General features: G+C 53.7%; 1 protein-coding gene across 5 annotated transcripts in view; it reads right to left on the reverse strand.

Annotated features, from left to right (window-relative positions):
* Window positions 1–3,783: 3,783 nt before the first annotated feature.
* ATP6V0A1 (ATPase, H+ transporting, lysosomal V0 subunit a1) overlaps window positions 3,784–17,863 on the reverse strand; it is a 29,733-nt gene continuing 15,653 nt past the window's right edge. Inside the window, exons 17-22 of one of the 5 annotated variants that reach the window (XM_014959145.1) lie at window positions 17,315–17,422; window positions 14,221–14,328; window positions 13,591–13,608; window positions 11,709–11,826; window positions 10,620–10,791; window positions 3,785–4,323 (exon numbers count right to left, since the gene is read on the reverse strand). In XM_014959145.1, the coding sequence (XP_014814631.1) occupies window positions 4,230–4,323; window positions 10,620–10,791; window positions 11,709–11,826; window positions 13,591–13,608; window positions 14,221–14,328; window positions 17,315–17,422 (618 nt within the window). In that variant the 3' untranslated portion in view covers window positions 3,785–4,229. Of the gene's footprint in view, window positions 4,324–10,619; window positions 10,792–11,708; window positions 11,827–13,590; window positions 13,609–14,220; window positions 14,329–14,411; window positions 16,567–17,314; window positions 17,423–17,863 lie in introns of those variants that run through there. The other 4 variants (XM_014959147.1, XM_014959146.1, XM_014959148.1 and 1 more) reach the window with 4 other exon arrangements.

The raw sequence follows: 17,863 nt of genomic DNA on the forward strand, positions 1-17,863 counted from the left end.
CACGATAAGCACAGCAGGGCACGGTCACACCGGGGTCCTTACACAACCCCCCAGTGCCCCCCAATGCCCCCCCATCATGGGGACAGGGTCCCGGGGCAGGATGGAGGGTCCCAGGTGGGGCTGGGCAGGGGGCACTGCCTGGGGACCCCTCAGAGAGCGTGGGGGGAAGAGAGGATGCAGTTCATTTAATTTATACATCATCGTTATGCAGTTCATTTAATTTATACATCGAGGGGCTGCAAGGCCTTCCAGGGGCAGCAGGATGGGGGTCCCTGCTCCACCCCAAATATTTCTACACCCTGTAAACACACAGCCACGGCCCCCCCTGTAAACACAGCCATGCCCCGTGCCCCCCACACCCCCCCTTCTCACCCGCCCCACAGGGCACAGGGATGCTCATCACCGTCCTAAATCTGTGCACACCTACAGATCAGATCCACTGCGACAATTAAACACAATTACACACGGCACTGACACACACAGAGCACTAACACACACACCCCCCCCTGCTTTTACAGCGACACCGAGCTGGGGAGGGCAAGGAATTAGTCACACCTTGCACAGGAGAGAAAGCAACAGCTACTGGGGGGGAAATGCCACCACGACCCCCCTGCCACAGCACCATTTGGGGGAGACTCGGCCCCTGCTCTGCCTTAAGGGGTTCCTGAGACCCTGAGCCCCCCCAGCAGCCTGTGTGGCCGATGCCAAGCCCCCATGGCATCATCTGGATGTGCCTCCAGGACTCTGCAGCCTTGGGGATTTGCTTAAAAGAAACCCCAGAAGGGGCAGTGCCAGCGGTGAGAGGGCAGTGCTTGCCCACACTCACCCCATTTCCAGAAACAAGAGGGGGAAACAAGCCTTTGCTGCTGGAGGCAGGGCTTTGCCAGGGGGTACAGGATCCACACAGAGAGTTTCCTTTAAAAGCCTCTCTTCCCAAGCAGAAACTTCGTGCTGCTGAGGCTGTGGGGCCTTTTCTCCGTGTGCCCAAACGCCCTCACCCAGAGCTGAGCCTGGTGGGGAGCTCTGCCCAGCAGGGAGCTCATGGGAGGGGATGATGGAGCTCACGGGAGGGGATGATGGAGCTCGGGGCAGGGGGGTGATGGAGCTCACGGGAGGAGGGTGATGGAGCCCACAGGAGGAAGGTGATGGAGCTCACGGGAGGAAGGTGATGGAGCCCACAGGAGGAAGGTGATGGAGCTCACGGGAGGAAGGTGATGGAGCTCGGGGCAGGGGGGTGATGGAGCTCACGGGAGGAGGGGGATGGAGCTCGGGGCAGGGGGTTGATGGAGATCACAGGAGGACGGTGATGGAGCTCGGGGCAGGGGGGTGATGGAGCTCACGGGAGGAGGGGGATGGAGCTCGGGGCAGGGGGTTGATGGAGATCACAGGAGGACGGTGATGGAGCTCGGGGCAGGGGGGTGATGGAGCTCACGGGAGGAGGGGGATGGAGCTCGGGGCAGGGGGTTGATGGAGATCACAGGAGGACGGTGATGGAGCTCGGGGCAGGGGGGTGATGGAGCTCACGGGAGGAGGGGGATGGAGCTCGGGGCAGGGGGTTGATGGAGATCACAGGAGGACGGTGATGGAGCTCGGGGCAGGGGGGTGATGGAGCTCACGGGAGGAGGGGGATGGAGCTCGGGGCAGGGGGTTGATGGAGATCACAGGAGGACGGTGATGGAGCTCGGGGCAGGGGGGTGATGGAGCTCACGGGAGGAGGGGGATGGAGCTCGGGGCAGGGGGTTGATGGAGATCACAGGAGGACGGTGATGGAGCTCGGGGCAGGGGGGTGATGGAGCTCACGGGAGGAGGGGGATGGAGCTCGGGGCAGGGGGTTGATGGAGATCACAGGAGGACGGTGATGGAGCTCGGGGCAGGGGGGTGATGGAGCTCACGGGAGGAGGGGGATGGAGCTCGGGGCAGGGGGTTGATGGAGATCACAGGAGGACGGTGATGGAGCTCGGGGCAGGGGGGTGATGGAGCTCACGGGAGGAGGGGGATGGAGCTCGGGGCAGGGGGTTGATGGAGATCACAGGAGGACGGTGATGGAGCTCGGGGCAGGGGGGTGATGGAGCTCACGGGAGGAGGGGGATGGAGCTCGGGGCAGGGGGTTGATGGAGATCACAGGAGGACGGTGATGGAGCTCGGGGCAGGGGGGTGATGGAGCTCACGGGAGGAGGGGGATGGAGCTCGGGGCAGGGGGTTGATGGAGATCACAGGAGGACGGTGATGGAGCTCGGGGCAGGGGGGTGATGGAGCTCACGGGAGGAGGGGGATGGAGCTCGGGGCAGGGGGTTGATGGAGATCACAGGAGGACGGTGATGGAGCTCGGGGCAGGGGGGTGATGGAGCTCACGGGAGGAGGGGGATGGAGCTCGGGGCAGGGGGTTGATGGAGATCACAGGAGGACGGTGATGGAGCTCGGGGCAGGGGGGTGATGGAGCTCACGGGAGGAGGGGGATGGAGCTCGGGGCAGGGGGTTGATGGAGATCACAGGAGGACGGTGATGGAGCTCGGGGCAGGGGGGTGATGGAGCTCACGGGAGGAGGGGGATGGAGCTCGGGGCAGGGGGTTGATGGAGATCACAGGAGGACGGTGATGGAGCTCGGGGCAGGGGGGTGATGGAGCTCACGGGAGGAGGGGGATGGAGCTCGGGGCAGGGGGTTGATGGAGATCACAGGAGGACGGTGATGGAGCTCGGGGCAGGGGGGTGATGGAGCTCACGGGAGGAGGGGGATGGAGCTCGGGGCAGGGGGTTGATGGAGATCACAGGAGGACGGTGATGGAGCTCGGGGCAGGGGGGTGATGGAGCTCACGGGAGGAGGGGGATGGAGCTCGGGGCAGGGGGTTGATGGAGATCACAGGAGGACGGTGATGGAGCTCGGGGCAGGGGGGTGATGGAGCTCACGGGAGGAGGGGGATGGAGCTCGGGGCAGGGGGTTGATGGAGATCACAGGAGGACGGTGATGGAGCTCGGGGCAGGGGGGTGATGGAGCTCACGGGAGGAGGGGGATGGAGCTCGGGGCAGGGGGTTGATGGAGATCACAGGAGGACGGTGATGGAGCTCGGGGCAGGGGGGTGATGGAGCTCACGGGAGGAGGGGGATGGAGCTCGGGGCAGGGGGTTGATGGAGATCACAGGAGGACGGTGATGGAGCTCGGGGCAGGGGGGTGATGGAGCTCACGGGAGGAGGGGGATGGAGCTCGGGGCAGGGGGTTGATGGAGATCACAGGAGGACGGTGATGGAGCTCGGGGCAGGGGGGTGATGGAGCTCACGGGAGGAGGGGGATGGAGCTCGGGGCAGGGGGTTGATGGAGATCACAGGAGGACGGTGATGGAGCTCGGGGCAGGGGGGTGATGGAGCTCACGGGAGGAGGGGGATGGAGCTCGGGGCAGGGGGTTGATGGAGATCACAGGAGGACGGTGATGGAGCTCGGGGCAGGGGGGTGATGGAGCTCACGGGAGGAGGGGGATGGAGCTCGGGGCAGGGGGTTGATGGAGATCACAGGAGGACGGTGATGGAGCTCGGGGCAGGGGGGTGATGGAGCTCACGGGAGGAGGGGGATGGAGCTCGGGGCAGGGGGTTGATGGAGATCACAGGAGGACGGTGATGGAGCTCGGGGCAGGGGGGTGATGGAGCTCACGGGAGGAGGGGGATGGAGCTCGGGGCAGGGGGTTGATGGAGATCACAGGAGGACGGTGATGGAGCTCGGGGCAGGGGGGTGATGGAGCTCACGGGAGGAGGGGGATGGAGCTCGGGGCAGGGGGTTGATGGAGATCACAGGAGGACGGTGATGGAGCTCGGGGCAGGGGGGTGATGGAGCTCACGGGAGGAGGGGGATGGAGCTCGGGGCAGGGGGTTGATGGAGATCACAGGAGGACGGTGATGGAGCTCGGGGCAGGGGGGTGATGGAGCTCACGGGAGGAGGGGGATGGAGCTCGGGGCAGGGGGTTGATGGAGATCACAGGAGGACGGTGATGGAGCTCGGGGCAGGGGGGTGATGGCAACACAAACACCCCCAGGGCAAGCACTGGCCGTGGTCAGCAGGAAACTTCAGGAAGGAACAGCTTCTGTGATCCAGTGTCACTCACTACCCAAGGACTTTGAACACCGAGGGGCTGCAATAAGTTATTTTCCCTACGGGGGGATTACATGCAACTCACACACAGGGGAGGGGAAGCCATATACAGGGGGGGTAGGGGGGTGTAACACTGCCTGAGTTGGGGGGAGCTCTAATCGTCAAACCTCCCCTCGCGGATGGTGTCAAAGGAGAAGGGGAGGAACTTGAACCCAGTGCCAGTGTAGAACTTGTTCTGGAACTCAATCCTGCAAGAGAGGGGAGAGAGATTCTTCATTAAGAGCAGCTCTCAGATATGCGTTAGCAATCAGCAAGAAATCCATTAAAACTAGGATTGTTGGCTATAAAAAATAAAAGCTTTGCAGAGAGAAAGTGCTATTATAACGTCGTGGATCTTCTGGCACAAACCCCACACTTCTGTTTGCTGTTTCTGTAGCAGAGAACTATCCGAGGACTTCGATTCCAAAACTGGGATGAGGTCCCTGCCTGCAGAGCATTTCCCAGGAGATCTCATCCCTGAAGTTCACATTTTGTTTAGAACAAGCACCAGTGGCACCAGGCTCTGCTCAGACTTCCTCCACCAGTTACTTCTCTTTATTTACTCACTCCCATTTGGTTTCTCCCCTCCAGAGGAGCATTAACCCAGCCCTGCTCCCCCTCACCCACTCGGGGTTAAAAAAAAAGAGCTATTCTCGAGACCTGCCCAACGGTCAGCAACAGCCAAATAGGGGAAGAAACAAATAATCCCATGATTCCCAGTAAAAACAAGCGCAGCCTTTCATGAGCCTCGTGAGAAACACTTTCCATTGCGTGAGGCACGAAAATAACAAAGTCTCTGCAGGAACCCAGGGACAGCAAATTACGGAGCAATTTAACACAATCGAGGAGAAGGATTTTAATGAAGTACAAAAAGGCAAACTTGGAAAAAAAAAAAAAAATAATCCAAGTGGGGAATGGTGGCAACCTTGGAAGCTGCTGGCGTTCCAGTGCTGTCCCAGCAGAGCTCAGAGGGAAGGTGCAGAGCCCCAGCTCCCCGCCCCCCCGTGCCCCATCCGCAGAGGAATCCCGGGATGAGCAGGATTTTCCACGTGGGAGGAAGGGCCCCTTGCCAACCTGCTCCAGTGTTTCAGGAACCCTGATAATCTCCAGAAGTACTCTGTGACTACTCTGAAAGCAAAGGGAAATAGGAGGTGGAGGGTTGGGTACATGAGTCACGCAAGAACTCACTGTAAATGAAATTTTAACCCCCATGATTAACTGTTCCAGCTGGCCCTGACCTCTCAAAGCTGCTTTTGGGCACGCTCGGTTACAACTGGCCACAACTGGATGCCTGAAGCTCGTGGAGAGGCTGTCCTAAGGTTAGGGAACTACCAAAAAAAGTTTGTTTAACCAAATATCACGGCTTAAACGTTCTGTGTGGTTTTTCTGCAATTCTCTACAGAACCCAAAGTCCTTTTTTTTTGGTCTAAGACAGTGCTGTTTCCAGGCTGTCACACATGGTAGCTCAATTGCTAAACTCAGCACCATCTCCCTCTCCCCACTGACCAAGCTCTGCAGAAGCATTTCCTAGACAGCTCGCGCTGCGGATAAACAGGCCAGAGAGCTTTCTGGCAGCCAGCATTAAAGAAAACCCACTCTTCAGCTTTTTCTGTATTAATAATTAGCTTAAGTGTCTGTTGGACTGTAATTATGTGGGTTTTCCAACCCAGAGCCACAAAGTGTCTGCTCTGTCTGGAAAACCAGGAGCTCCTAGCCCTGTGGGAAGCTGCTGCAGGGGTTTGCTGGACAGGACCCCAAGTGCCATCCAGTTCAAATGTGACTCCTGCTCAGTGTCTGTGACTCCTACCGGCATGTGCCAGCGCCTGGGGTGGGCTGGGACTCACAGCCACCCTGGAGGGGGCAGCCCATGGGGTCAGGGTGTTTGTTGGGGACTGGACAGTTGCTCTCCCCCCCCCCCAGAGGGGCACAGTTTGGACCCTGGAGGGGGCAGCCCATGGGGTCAGGGTGTTTGTTGGGGACTGGACAGTTGCCCCCCCCCCCCCCCAGAGGAGCACAGTTTGGTCCATGGGACCATGGGTCACTACATCCCACTGCCAGGATTCACAGCAGTGGTGACTCCCGTGGCCACGCTGAGGACATGGTCTGGTTCATGGCCTTTACAGAGAAAAATAAAGCCCTGGCAAGCTGGGAGGAGCTGGGCTTCCCTGCTCCTGCAAGAATCACAGAATCTTCTAGGTTGGAAGGGACCTTAAAGATCATCTTGTCCAACCGTCAACCTCACTTTGACAAAAATAGACACCCACACAACAAACAAGGAGCATCATCACTAAACCAGACCTCCCAGCACTACATCAACCCGGCTTTTGAACACCTCCAGGGATGGGGCCTCAACCACCTCCCTGGGCAGCCCATTCCAATGCCTGAGAACCCTTTCCGTGAAAAAATTTTTCCTAATATCCAGCCTGAACCTCCCCTGGTGCAACTTGAGGCCATTTCCTCTTGTCCTGTCGCCTGTGACTTGGGAGAAGAGACCGACCCCCACCTCTCTACACCCTCCTTTCAGGGAGTTGGAGAGAGCAATAAGGTCTCCCCTCAGCCTCCTCTTCTCCAGGCTGAATAACCCCAGCTCCCTCAGCCTCTCCTCATAAGACTTGTGCTCCAGACCCCTCACCAGCTTTGTTGCCCTTCTCTGGACCCACTCCAACACCTCGATGTCTTTTTTATGGTAGGGGGCCCAAAACTGGACACAGTACTCAAGGTGAGGCCTCACCAGTGCCAAGTACAGGGGGACAATCACCTCTCGGGCCCTACTCGCCACACTGTTCCTGATACAGGCCAGGAAGGATACAGTGCCCACAGCTCTTGGGGGGCAGCACCCCCCAACAGGGGGCTGGGGGCTCTGCCCGGCCACCCTCATCTACAGCCTGCAGCAGCCGCCCGCCAAGTGCTGTGTAATTGCTGTTTTTATTTCTCCTGCAGGGCTGTTTGAGGCTGGCCACAGCTATTTTGGTGTCCCTGTGCACCAACAGACACGGAGACAGAGGGAGACCAGCCAAGAGACACTCGGGTGACCTCAGCCAAGGCTGAACAACTCCAGAGCTGAACCCCCTTCCATCCCGATGCTCTTTTAGCACCAACCCCTCTCCACTGAGCAATACAACCCCCGCTCCTCACTGCTCCAAATTAACCTGATTTGTTCTCTATCACGCTGCTGCTCTCCAGGCTTTCTACCTGTAGCCTGGTCTGGGGACATATTCTAGGGAGAAGAGCTTCCCATTCCAAGTCAAGTTGAAAACTGGGTCTAAAACTGTACTTTACACAGGAAAACAGCTCCTTTTGGGCAAAGTCTGTGTTTGCTCCCATCAAGCTGGCTTAAAAAAAAAAAGGCAAACTACTTTAACCTAAACTTTCCTGTCAAATTAGACTACTGCCAAGCAAATACAAAGGCAAAATATCACAAAGAGTGACGTTAGGGTAAAAGGAAGTACCAGCAGAGGTGGGCTGCAGCTCAGAGCCCCTGTGCCCCAGCAGATACCCCCCCCTGCACCTTGGCAGCGTTTGAGTCCTTCCTCCACCCCAGAACGACCCAGCCTGCTGGAAGAATGCACTTTCTGAAAAAGCACAGAATAAATCCTCCCCATTCGGGGGTGATAGACAGTGCACATGGAACAATCTGTGCTCTCCCCCCCCTCAGTAAGACGCACACTAAATTCCTCCTCCTTTCCAGCGAGGCTGAACCACCCACATCTTCAAAATTCTTGATGGGTGATTCTTTTCGCCCGAAAATCCCATCTGCTCCTCCCAGGAGAGCAGTATTTGAACCCCCCCCCCCGCTCCCTTCCTTCTAAAAAGGGAACACCTACCACTGGAAACATCCTGATCTCGCCTTCAAAAGCAAAAAGGAATGTTAACAGCATGTTCTTTTGAAGAACTGCAGGTGCCTTCCTCCCCGCCGCGATAACCAAAAATCCGACAAACCCAAGAGAATTCCAGCACGTTGCTTGCAGGCTGAAATACTGCCTTAAACCTGCCTTTCTTCCTAAGCCTGAACAGTTTTTTCTCTTAGAGAACGTGTATTACAGTTTTACAAGTTTGAAAAAATATGTTTAGGGACAGCAGGACTTCGTTAAGAGCTGCAGTTCTGCAGCAAGTTCCCCGCAGGGAGCTGTGACCCAAACCCGTGGCCGTTGCCCGGTTTTCCCTGTTTTCCCATCCTGTCACACATATCTTCCCATCACACATTTCCAGACAATTTTTCCAATCACCCTCTAGATCCAGCCCAGCAACATGAAAAGCCACCTCTCTGCTGACCTCCAGCCACTCACTCCCTGTGAGTGGCACCCCCAAGCACAGACTGTGATTATCAGGAGGTATCTCCAGAAAAACATGCTTTTTTATCTTAGCCCATTCCTTTAGGTAAAAGGGAAAACCCAGAGCCTGCTGAGAGGGGATTGTGTCCAGAGCTGTTCATCTGCTGTTGCTCAGGAACGGGCCACGCAGCACCGTGGTCCAGAAAAATGACTTTGAGAATCCCCTCATTCACCCCCAATCACAGCCTGGGAGCAGAAACAGCCCCCGTGGGGCCGGGGTGCTGCCTGTCCCGCTCTCCTGGGACCACCAGCAGCAACACCAGGGGGGTCTGCAGGGCTGGCTCCTTCCCACCAGCGCTGTCAGTGTACGGTGACAGCAGGACAGGGACGAGGAAACACCTGCCAGTCAGGGAGAAGTTCTCAAATGCCTGGTGTGAAGGTTTCTAGGCTGGATGCCAGGAAAAGCAGAAGCACCGTCCTGCAGCCATTTCACCCCGGCTCCCTCGGCACAAGATGGCTCTGCCCCAGTGTCCCTGGCAAAGCCCCACTCACTGGAGCCACAAGAGAGCCAGGACACCCAGACACTCTGGGCTGTGCCCCACAAGCTGCCAGCAGAGAGGGCAGAGTTTGCCTTCCCCAGAATCGGGGGAAAAGTGCAAAGAGGCTGGTTGATGGTTTTTTTTTTTTTTACTTTTTTTTTTTTTAAAAGGCGCTGGCTTCCCTTTTCACTACAGAACTACTTTTAAAAAGTGCTCACAGCCTTTTCTTCCCATTTAAGCAGGACAGAATACTTCTTGTGAGCATCATGGGACTTTTCTTCTCCTGACGACCAGGAAAGCAGCTTCCTGAGGAGCCAGCAGTGACCCGAGCCCTGCGGAGGCGCAGACACACGGACACTCTCTCCTGCACTTGAGGCTGAAGAGGAGCTGGGGGGAGCAGAGCTCACTCCCACGTCGCTGCTTTGATCCCACCAGTGCGCTCAGCAGAGAATGTGAAGTGGAACAATGAGCACTTTTAAACACAGATTAGAGAAAGCTCTTGAAGCCTTTCCCTGCTCGGATGCAGAGGAAGCAATGAGCCTCCTTCTAGTGAGTAATTCCTCCTCGCTTCCTGCCCGTCTGCGTACACAGGAGCTTAAAAATCACAGGAAAGGGGCTACCAAAGCACGGGCCAACAAACAAAAGCAACAAGAAGTAGCTGCTGTTCCACAGCACCCCAAAGGGCAGAGAAAGCTGCCCCTGCTCAATGCAAGGTCTTATGAAGATGAGCAAGACCACGCGAAGTCAGCAGCTACAGCAGAGCCAGGAAACAAACACTAGAACCACACCACAGCCCAAGAAGCAGAACAGAAAGTCTAGGGACAGGCAGGAGCACGGTCACCCACCCAGCACAACCTTCCCAGCCCCCTGCTCACAGAGCTTCAGCCTAAATTATTTTTAAGCAGCCACGGGTTCCTCTCCCCATTCCTGAGTGAGGGTTGCAGACCCAATCCCAGGTGAATCACTAGAAATGAGACCGAAACCTCTGACCCTTATAAAGACTCTGCTGTCTGAGCACGTCTGCTGCAGAACATGTGGATGCTTGGGTGGGTTCTGAACACTTCCAGCACTTCTGAATTTCACTGAATTTTAGAGTTGGAAGGGACCATAGACATCATCTAGTCCAACTCCCCTGCTGAAGCAGGATTGCCCAGAGCTTGTCAGAGCATGTTACTCAGGAGCATCCAGGCGGGTCTTGAAGGTCTCCAGAGAAGGGGCCTCCACCCCCTCCCTGGGCAGCCTGTTCCAGGGCTCTGCCACCCTCACTGGGAAGAAGTTTCTCCTCACATTTGAGTGGAACCTCTTCTGTTCCAACTTGTGCCTGTTGCCCCTCGTCCTCTCACTGGGAACCACTGCAAAGAGTCTGGCTCCCTCCTCCTTCAACCCTCCCTTGAGATACTTGTCAGCATTGATAAGGTCTCCCCTCAGCCTTCTCTTTTCCAGACTACAGAGTCCCAGCTCTCTCAGTCTCTCCTCATAAGGGAGATGCTCCAATCCTTGGATCATCTTTGTTGCCCTTTGCTGGACTCTTTCTGAACGTTCTCATCTCGGCTCAGTGTCACCCACTACCCCAGTTTTACAGATTTTGCTGAAAACTTGGTACAATTCTCTGGATAACATTTCTGCACAGTCCAGGTGACATCAACTTTCTTGCTACAAAGAGCTTTGACGTTCCTGCGTGTTCCAGTAACTCACCAGTGCAAGCGAAGAGCGTGGAGGAAGGCGGAGAGCCCCTCCATCACCAGCAGGATGGCCACCGTCAGGGTGGCGAACGCAGCGAAGATGAAGAAGAGGCCAAAGCCTCCGCCCAGACTCCTCACGCTGAGGCCGATGTGGATGACCATGGTCCACAGCACCTCCGAGAGCTCTGCCAGGAGAAGGGAGAAGATGGCTCGTGTCAGGGCAACCAGTAAGAACGAAGGCTTGTTCCAGTTACTTACAAAGCACAGACCAAGTCAAGCCAACCCCCACTGCAACCAGAGGGACAACACCTTGTACAGGCAGTTTTTCAGGACATCATCCTGAAGAGATGGTGATTATGGGTTATTATGCCCCTGTACTCAGCACACCTCGAGTATTGTGTCCAGTTTTGGGCACCTCAATCCAGAGGTGCTGGAGCGAGTGCAGAGGAGGGCAACGAAACTAGTAAAGGGCCTGGAACACAAATCGTATGAGGAGCGGCTGCAGGAGCTGGGGCTGTTTAGTGGGAGGAAGAGGAGGCTGAGGGGAGACCTCATCACTCTCTACAACTACGTGAAAGGACACTGTAGAGAGGTTGGTGCTGGTCTCTTCTCACAGGTAATTAGTGACAGAACGAGAGGGAATGGCTTCAAGCTCCAACAGGGGAGGTTTAGATTGAACATTAGGAAAGAATTTTTCACCAAAAGAGTGGTCAGGCATTGGAACAGGCTGCCCAGGGAGGGGGTGGAGTCACCATCTCTGGATGTGTTTAAGGGATGTTTAGATGCAGTGCTAAGGAACATGGTGCAGGGGAGGACTTTGTAGAGTAGGGGAGATGGTTGGACTCGATGATCCCAAGGGTCTCTTCCAACCTCAATGATTCTATGATCCCAACACCATGCCATGGAGGTGTGGTGCCTCACCCAGCAGCTCTTTGCTTTACGCAGAGCTTTCAGCTCCATCCCCACCTCTAGACCCAGAGAGTTTTTAGAGAGCACTAGTGCAGATGCTGGTGTTTGGCCCCCAATTAGTGCCAGAGATTGTGGACACAGCTCTGCCTAGAGGAGACCCAGACCCAGACCCAGCTCCCTGAGGAGGACTCACGTGCGTGGGCCAGGCTGAGCGCCCAGAGGCGCAGGTAGGAAGCGGTGTTGGAGATGCAGCCCAGGCAGTACTCGATGGTGTGGATGGCCTGGTACACCACCGCGTCCCCGAAGTCGAACTGCGTGGAGAAGACAGGCGGTGAAGAGCCCAGGCAGCAGCAGGAGCTGGGGAGAACCAGCCACTACCTGCTGCTATCACCCAGGTCATGGTTTGGAGTTAGACACTGATACTGCCTTCTCCTGGCTTAGCCTGACAGTTTTACCAATGAGAAATTCATTCTCTTGTCTTGCTAGGTTTTGTAGAACCAAAGTTCACTGCTGCGTCTCGAGTATTATTGTTTCCAAACAATTGTTTCCAAGTAAGATTATTTCAAATTCAGCCATGGGCTTTGCCAGGAAAAGGCTGTTCAGCAACAAGATGATATTATTATGAATTCACTGGTAAATTGTATGTACCGCTAGGGAAAAGGAGACAGCACTTTAAGTCGATGCTGTGTGTGTGCCTCTGCTACAGGAACAACAAGAGCGTTTTGCAAGATATGAACTCGCCCTTCTTGACAGCAAAATCAATAAATAAAAATGCACAAAGCAGTCTTGAAAAAGTCCCATCTGTGCACCACTCCCTGGCAAAGTCTCTATGTCTTGGCAATTTTCTGAAATAATAAGAGAAGCACTTATAAGGAAGTCTGCCATGTAGGACAGTCTCTTATTTTGCAGCTTGGGAAAGCATTCCCTACGTCTTGGATTCAATCCATGCTTAAGAAACTGCTCATATTTAAGTTAAGTGAACATGATGTTTTAAATACATCAAGTGACTAATGCTCTAAGCACGCACAGAAAGCTATTTATATTCGTATTTCTCCCCTAGTATATCCAGGGCAAAAAGTATTTCAAACAATTAAGTTAAAATAGCTGTCAAAAGCCTAACTTTTTCTCCACAGAGTGTGACCTGCAAAGTTCTTTAACAAACCTTGCCCCGGTGACAGCACCAGCTCCCAGCACAGCAGTGTGTAGTGAATGGAATGCAGTAAATATCCCAACAACAACGATTTACAGCCCTGTGCAACTTCTGGAGAGAGCTGCTGCTGTGCCAGGGAGGGGGACAGTCAGCAGGATGGCTCTGCAGTGTTTGTAGTTTTAGACATTTTCGACAGGTTCGGTGATAAATAGAATTATCAGGTGCAGCAGGTGCTGCTTCTGCATCCCCTCAGTTCCAGAGAGATCTCCAGAGAAAGGAGCTCTGAGCAAAAGCTGTCAGCACCACTCACAGCAGCACCACTGCTGGGAGGCTGCTCTTGTTTCATGGCATTTGTATTTTTTGTAATGAAATTGGTAACCTTACAATCAATCCTGCCTGAGTGTTCCCAAAAACTCACTTCTTTAATGCTCATACCTGTTACAGGTCTCTACGAATGAGCGGTTTCTCAGAACAGAGCATCTCTTTTACAGGTAGATACTGATGAATTGAACTGTATGAAACTGGTTTTGCTGTATTTCCTGCCTGGCAACAACCAGTATCATCCTTGAAATGGCAGATAGTTCGGGAAAAAATCTCTTTAAGCAGTTTGCTGCAGTGCAGAATTACCAAAGACACAACATAAGGCAAACGAGACTTCTTCAGAAGTGTAAAACCGGGAGCCTGAAAAGTTTTTGCTTTAACAGCTTCCCTGTAAATCAAGACAGATCTGCAGACAAGACAAACAAGCTCTGTAGATGAAGTAATTAAAAGTCTGCTAATGGGCATGTATGTATGGTGAATTAGAAATGGCCTGTAACGTGTAAATAGCTGGATTTTTGAGAAAACAAGATGTGGTGACATGTTTAATTCACACCCATGGGGAATGGCCCAGGTAGAGGTGAACGCGAAGCTGCCGTAGTCTTACCACCTCGTCCTCTGCAGGCTTGGAAACATAAGTTTACATTTAGTGCAGTGTCTCAATCACAATATTAATCACGAACACAATTAACTCCCTCCTACACACGGCACAGCAAAGCAGTGACACGGCACAGGCACTACCGAGGCGAGATGGGGCTGCGGGATCGTTCAGAGGCACCAGAAAACTCCCAAACTACAATAAAATCGACTCCTCTTTCTTCTCAACCAGAGGTGGCTCAAAGCAATTAATATTACCCCCGGGTCAAAATGAATATATCAGCAAGATTTCGCTGCTGCAGAAAGTACAGCCCTTGGATTTTGGAGAGAGGGAGTGCTTTTCTCACCGGAGCAGGCGGCAGCACGGATGCGCCGCAGCCAGAGCAGAAGCTGCACGTGCTGCCCCAAAAGGTGCCAGCTCCTCATGATGGGGACAGAGCCACGTCTCCCTTTATATACAAATCACACTGCTTTTTCTGGAGTCCTGGAAATGACCAGGAGATAGTCTGGTCTCCACTTGACTGAAAACAGTCGCTCTGTAGTTTTAGGCAGCGTGGAAGTCAAGTAAATACAAGGCAGAAGCCACCGCGTTTCTGCGGCCGAGCGCAGCCCCCCCCGGGGAGGCCGGGTGGGCTCTTACCTCCTCCCCCTCCTCGGAATGGGTGGACAACTGGTCGTGCTGAATGATCTCCGCGTCCTCCTCCGTCGGGCCATTGCCCACCCGGATCCCACCGAAGTTGTGGGTTCCCTAACGCACGCAGAGAAAGAAAGAGCAAAGTGGTGTTTGGGTTTTACCGCACGAGCGTGTGGTTTTTTTGTTGTTTTTTTGGGTTTTTTTTTTTTCACGACTCCACGTGCAGCAGCAGCTCACGGAAGAGAATAAAATATTAAGTATTAAGGCCCAGGTTAAGCCAGGTGTACAACTCTATTTCCCCCGCGTGGATGGGAAAGATGCTGATTCCTGCTCGGGCTGGGGAAAAAAAAAGTCTGTCTGAATGAATAATCGGTAAATTTCTACAAAGTAACTGCCCCCCCCCCAAGTAAAACAAAAGGCACATCCCTCCAGAGGATGTTTGCTGGCACCCACGTGCAAACAAAGAGCAAGGTTTTGCCCGGCGGGTGCTGGACAGGCACAAACACCAGCGCTGGGCAAATGAGACCAGTCACACAGTGGCCACGCCGGGCAGAAGGGGCTGACACAGACACACACACACACACACACTGGCCCCGCAGCAGCGCCTACGGACACAGAGGGAAACCAGACCTTCCCTTACTTGGAAATTCCACGTTACGCAAACAGCCCCTTTTATAGGCACTGTGTGACCCTCAGCCCTAACTCCATCGTGCTCCGAACAGAACAGAACCATCTCGGCTGAAACTCTGCCAGAGCTGTAGGTTCCTCCTGTTCAACAACTGCAGCCACCGCAGGGAAATGCTGGATTTTGGGCTGGATTCCTCCCCGTGCTGCCCTGGCAGCAAGCAGGGATGCAGAGCCCTGCGGGTCCTCTCCCTGCCCCTTGCAGAGCCTTCACACATCATCAGCGCACACCGGAGAGCGAAGGTGTGACCTGCACATCCCCACCTCTGCAGCTCAACTGTGGCATCTCTGTCCCCCATCCAGGTCTCCAAGGACAGAAAATGATCCTAGAGATTATAAACAGAGACCCATGGGCCTGACCCAGCTGCAGAGGTGAGCTGGAACACGCTCACACTGACCGCTCGATGCTCTTTGAACCCATTTGCTCTTAGGAACCCGCTTTTAATTTAGGCTCAACTATAGATTTGCCCAAAATGCCAGATGTGATTTAAAGATTTTGTCAGGCTTTTAAAAAAAACCAACACACTATGTAGACATTTATGCTCTGAAAATAGAAATAAAGAGAAAAAAAATAATATAAGACAGTGCTTTTGTTAGGATTTTCAGCATCTTTGGGACAACACAAGCCACTAGTGACCAGTACCAGCTCTATCTGTGCATTCCCAGCCTGGGTGAATTCACACTTGTGCAGCTTTTCCCTCACACCCGACTTGTACCTGTTCTCTGTAAACTGTCAACTGTCCAACCTAAACACAGCTCCCAAAGCCCCAACCGTTTACTTTACACTTCTCACACAAAGCCCTTCCCTCACAGCTTCTTGTTCCGAGATGCACTTCAAGCGCCGGATGGATTAAGCACAAAAGGTCCGTTTTCATTTCTGACATTTCTGTGGGGCTACTTCAAATGTCACAACACAAACCCTGGCCCAAAGTGCCTCTTCGTGTCACCGTGGGCGAGATTCACGCTTCAGCACAACTGAACCCAAGTGAAGGGAGCAGGTTTGGGAGCTGCTGCAATCATCCAAGGGCTGGCTGTGGGTTTAGACCCAAATCAGGAGAAACAGCTGCTACTGAGAGGCTTCTTTGTGCACAACCCTTTTATAACAGCTTCAAGTCAAAGTGTCTACAAGGGCACAGGTTGTCAAAACCCCAGCAGTTACTGATAGGAAGTCCTCGGGAGGCCATCACATCAACGTGGTGTTTGGGAACACACAATGCAAACAGAAATGCTCGGCTGGGAAGAACCCTGAGCTCTCTGACACAGATAAGCAAAAAAAAAGGAAAAAAGGGGAACTTAACCTGGGGGCTGTGGCAGCCAGGCCCTGCCGTGCCGCTCTGCAGGCTGTGATCTCAGCAGCACTCTGCGCACACCCAACTATTATCCTTCAGCCTGGTACTTCTTCCAGAATGTATCACTTTTTGCTGAACTTTGCTCTTTCCAAGAGAAAGCGTTTGGTTTTTTTTTTTTTTCACCCTAAAGGTGCAGTTGCCATTCCCTTATGAAATGCAGATACATTCCGTGCTCTCTGGAGAATTAAGACAGAAAGCCAACTCCCATCTTTCAGTCCATCAGGTGATTTTTAAATGCACTCACTGTTGCAGCCGTTGCTGCCTCTACTGCCTGCTGGGTCGGGCCTGGGCTGACCTGGGCCTCCGCGGGCTGCCCTTCCTGATAGCGGATGGAAGAAGAGAAAGGGATGAGGAAGAAAACAAGAAGAGAGAGGGAGACGAATGGAGGGGACATGGGAGGATGAAAGATGGTCAGAGAAGGGAGAGGGAGTGTCTTTAACTGAACTGAGCTTTGACTCGCTTCACATCCTACCAGCTGGCTGCCATACATGCAGGGAGAATTTTTGAGTCTCCTCAGTGCACGTGGTGCCAGGTTCCTGCATTTCACATGCAGATACTTTACAGCTGGAAACCTACAGAGCACCCCAGAGGACAACCTCACACATAACGACTGCTAAGTCTTTTTTTTTTTTATTTTTTCCCTTAGTTATTTTTTTTTTTTTACCATCCAAACTGCTTTAGCAAAGGCAGCTGATGAGTCTGCCAGCCAATTAAGCTGCCATCTCTGCTTTTACATCGTCAAGCCCAGCGAAGGCACAGAAGTGCATCCAGCAACCAGCACCACAGATGCTCCTAAACCACCGGACAGAGCCCAGGCCAGATACATCACTTTTATCATTACCAACAGAAAGGGTTTTTACAGGCAGGTTTGCTGCTGGATCCAGCTCTGAGAAGCAGGCGACACTCTCTCCAGTAAAACCCAACTGCCTTGATGCCCCAGAATATAAAAAACAACGTTTTACAGGTCACAGTGCAGTGTGAACCCATGTATCTGAGATAAGACGGAGAACGCAGCTGTGCAACCACGATTAGTTTTCATATGGAAAATATAGGAGTTAGTCACCCACCAAGTGCTTTCTCCATAAATACTGACGTCGAAGGACCAGGGGTTTGGCCACCAGCATCCAGGGCACACACAGTAACGCCACCACCACGAGGAAACACTGGAGTCCCTTCTGCAAGAGAAACAACTCTCAGATGATGTAGTGACGGCCCACGCTCAAGCACACACCCACCCCCCAGCAGGAGTATGAGGTGACACCAAACGACTGGATTCCTGGAGCATGTGGACACCTCCCTCTCCTTCTCTCCCAGGAACAGCAAAATGTGCTGTCCCTAACACCCTCACACCACACAGCGCCTGGTACTGGGTTAGATCAAGGAGAAATCCTACAGATTCTGCAGGAAATGAGAATTTGGCAGGTGTCTGCCAGTGCTGGGAGGAAACGGTGTCAGTGTCTCAGCCACACTTAAAGGCACTGCGTTGTGGACATGGGACAATATTCCCAATTGTTGCCCACAGTTAATCTGGATCTGAAGCAACAGTTGATCTGTGTTCAGACTGATAGAAATTCCTGGTGCAGGGATTATTCCTTCCTTCTTCAACATCACAGAGT

Source organism: Calidris pugnax, unplaced genomic scaffold, assembly GCF_001431845.1.
Source record: "Calidris pugnax isolate Ruff unplaced genomic scaffold, ASM143184v1 scaffold341, whole genome shotgun sequence".
In the NCBI taxonomy this organism is placed as follows: domain Eukaryota; kingdom Metazoa; phylum Chordata; class Aves; order Charadriiformes; family Scolopacidae; genus Calidris; species Calidris pugnax.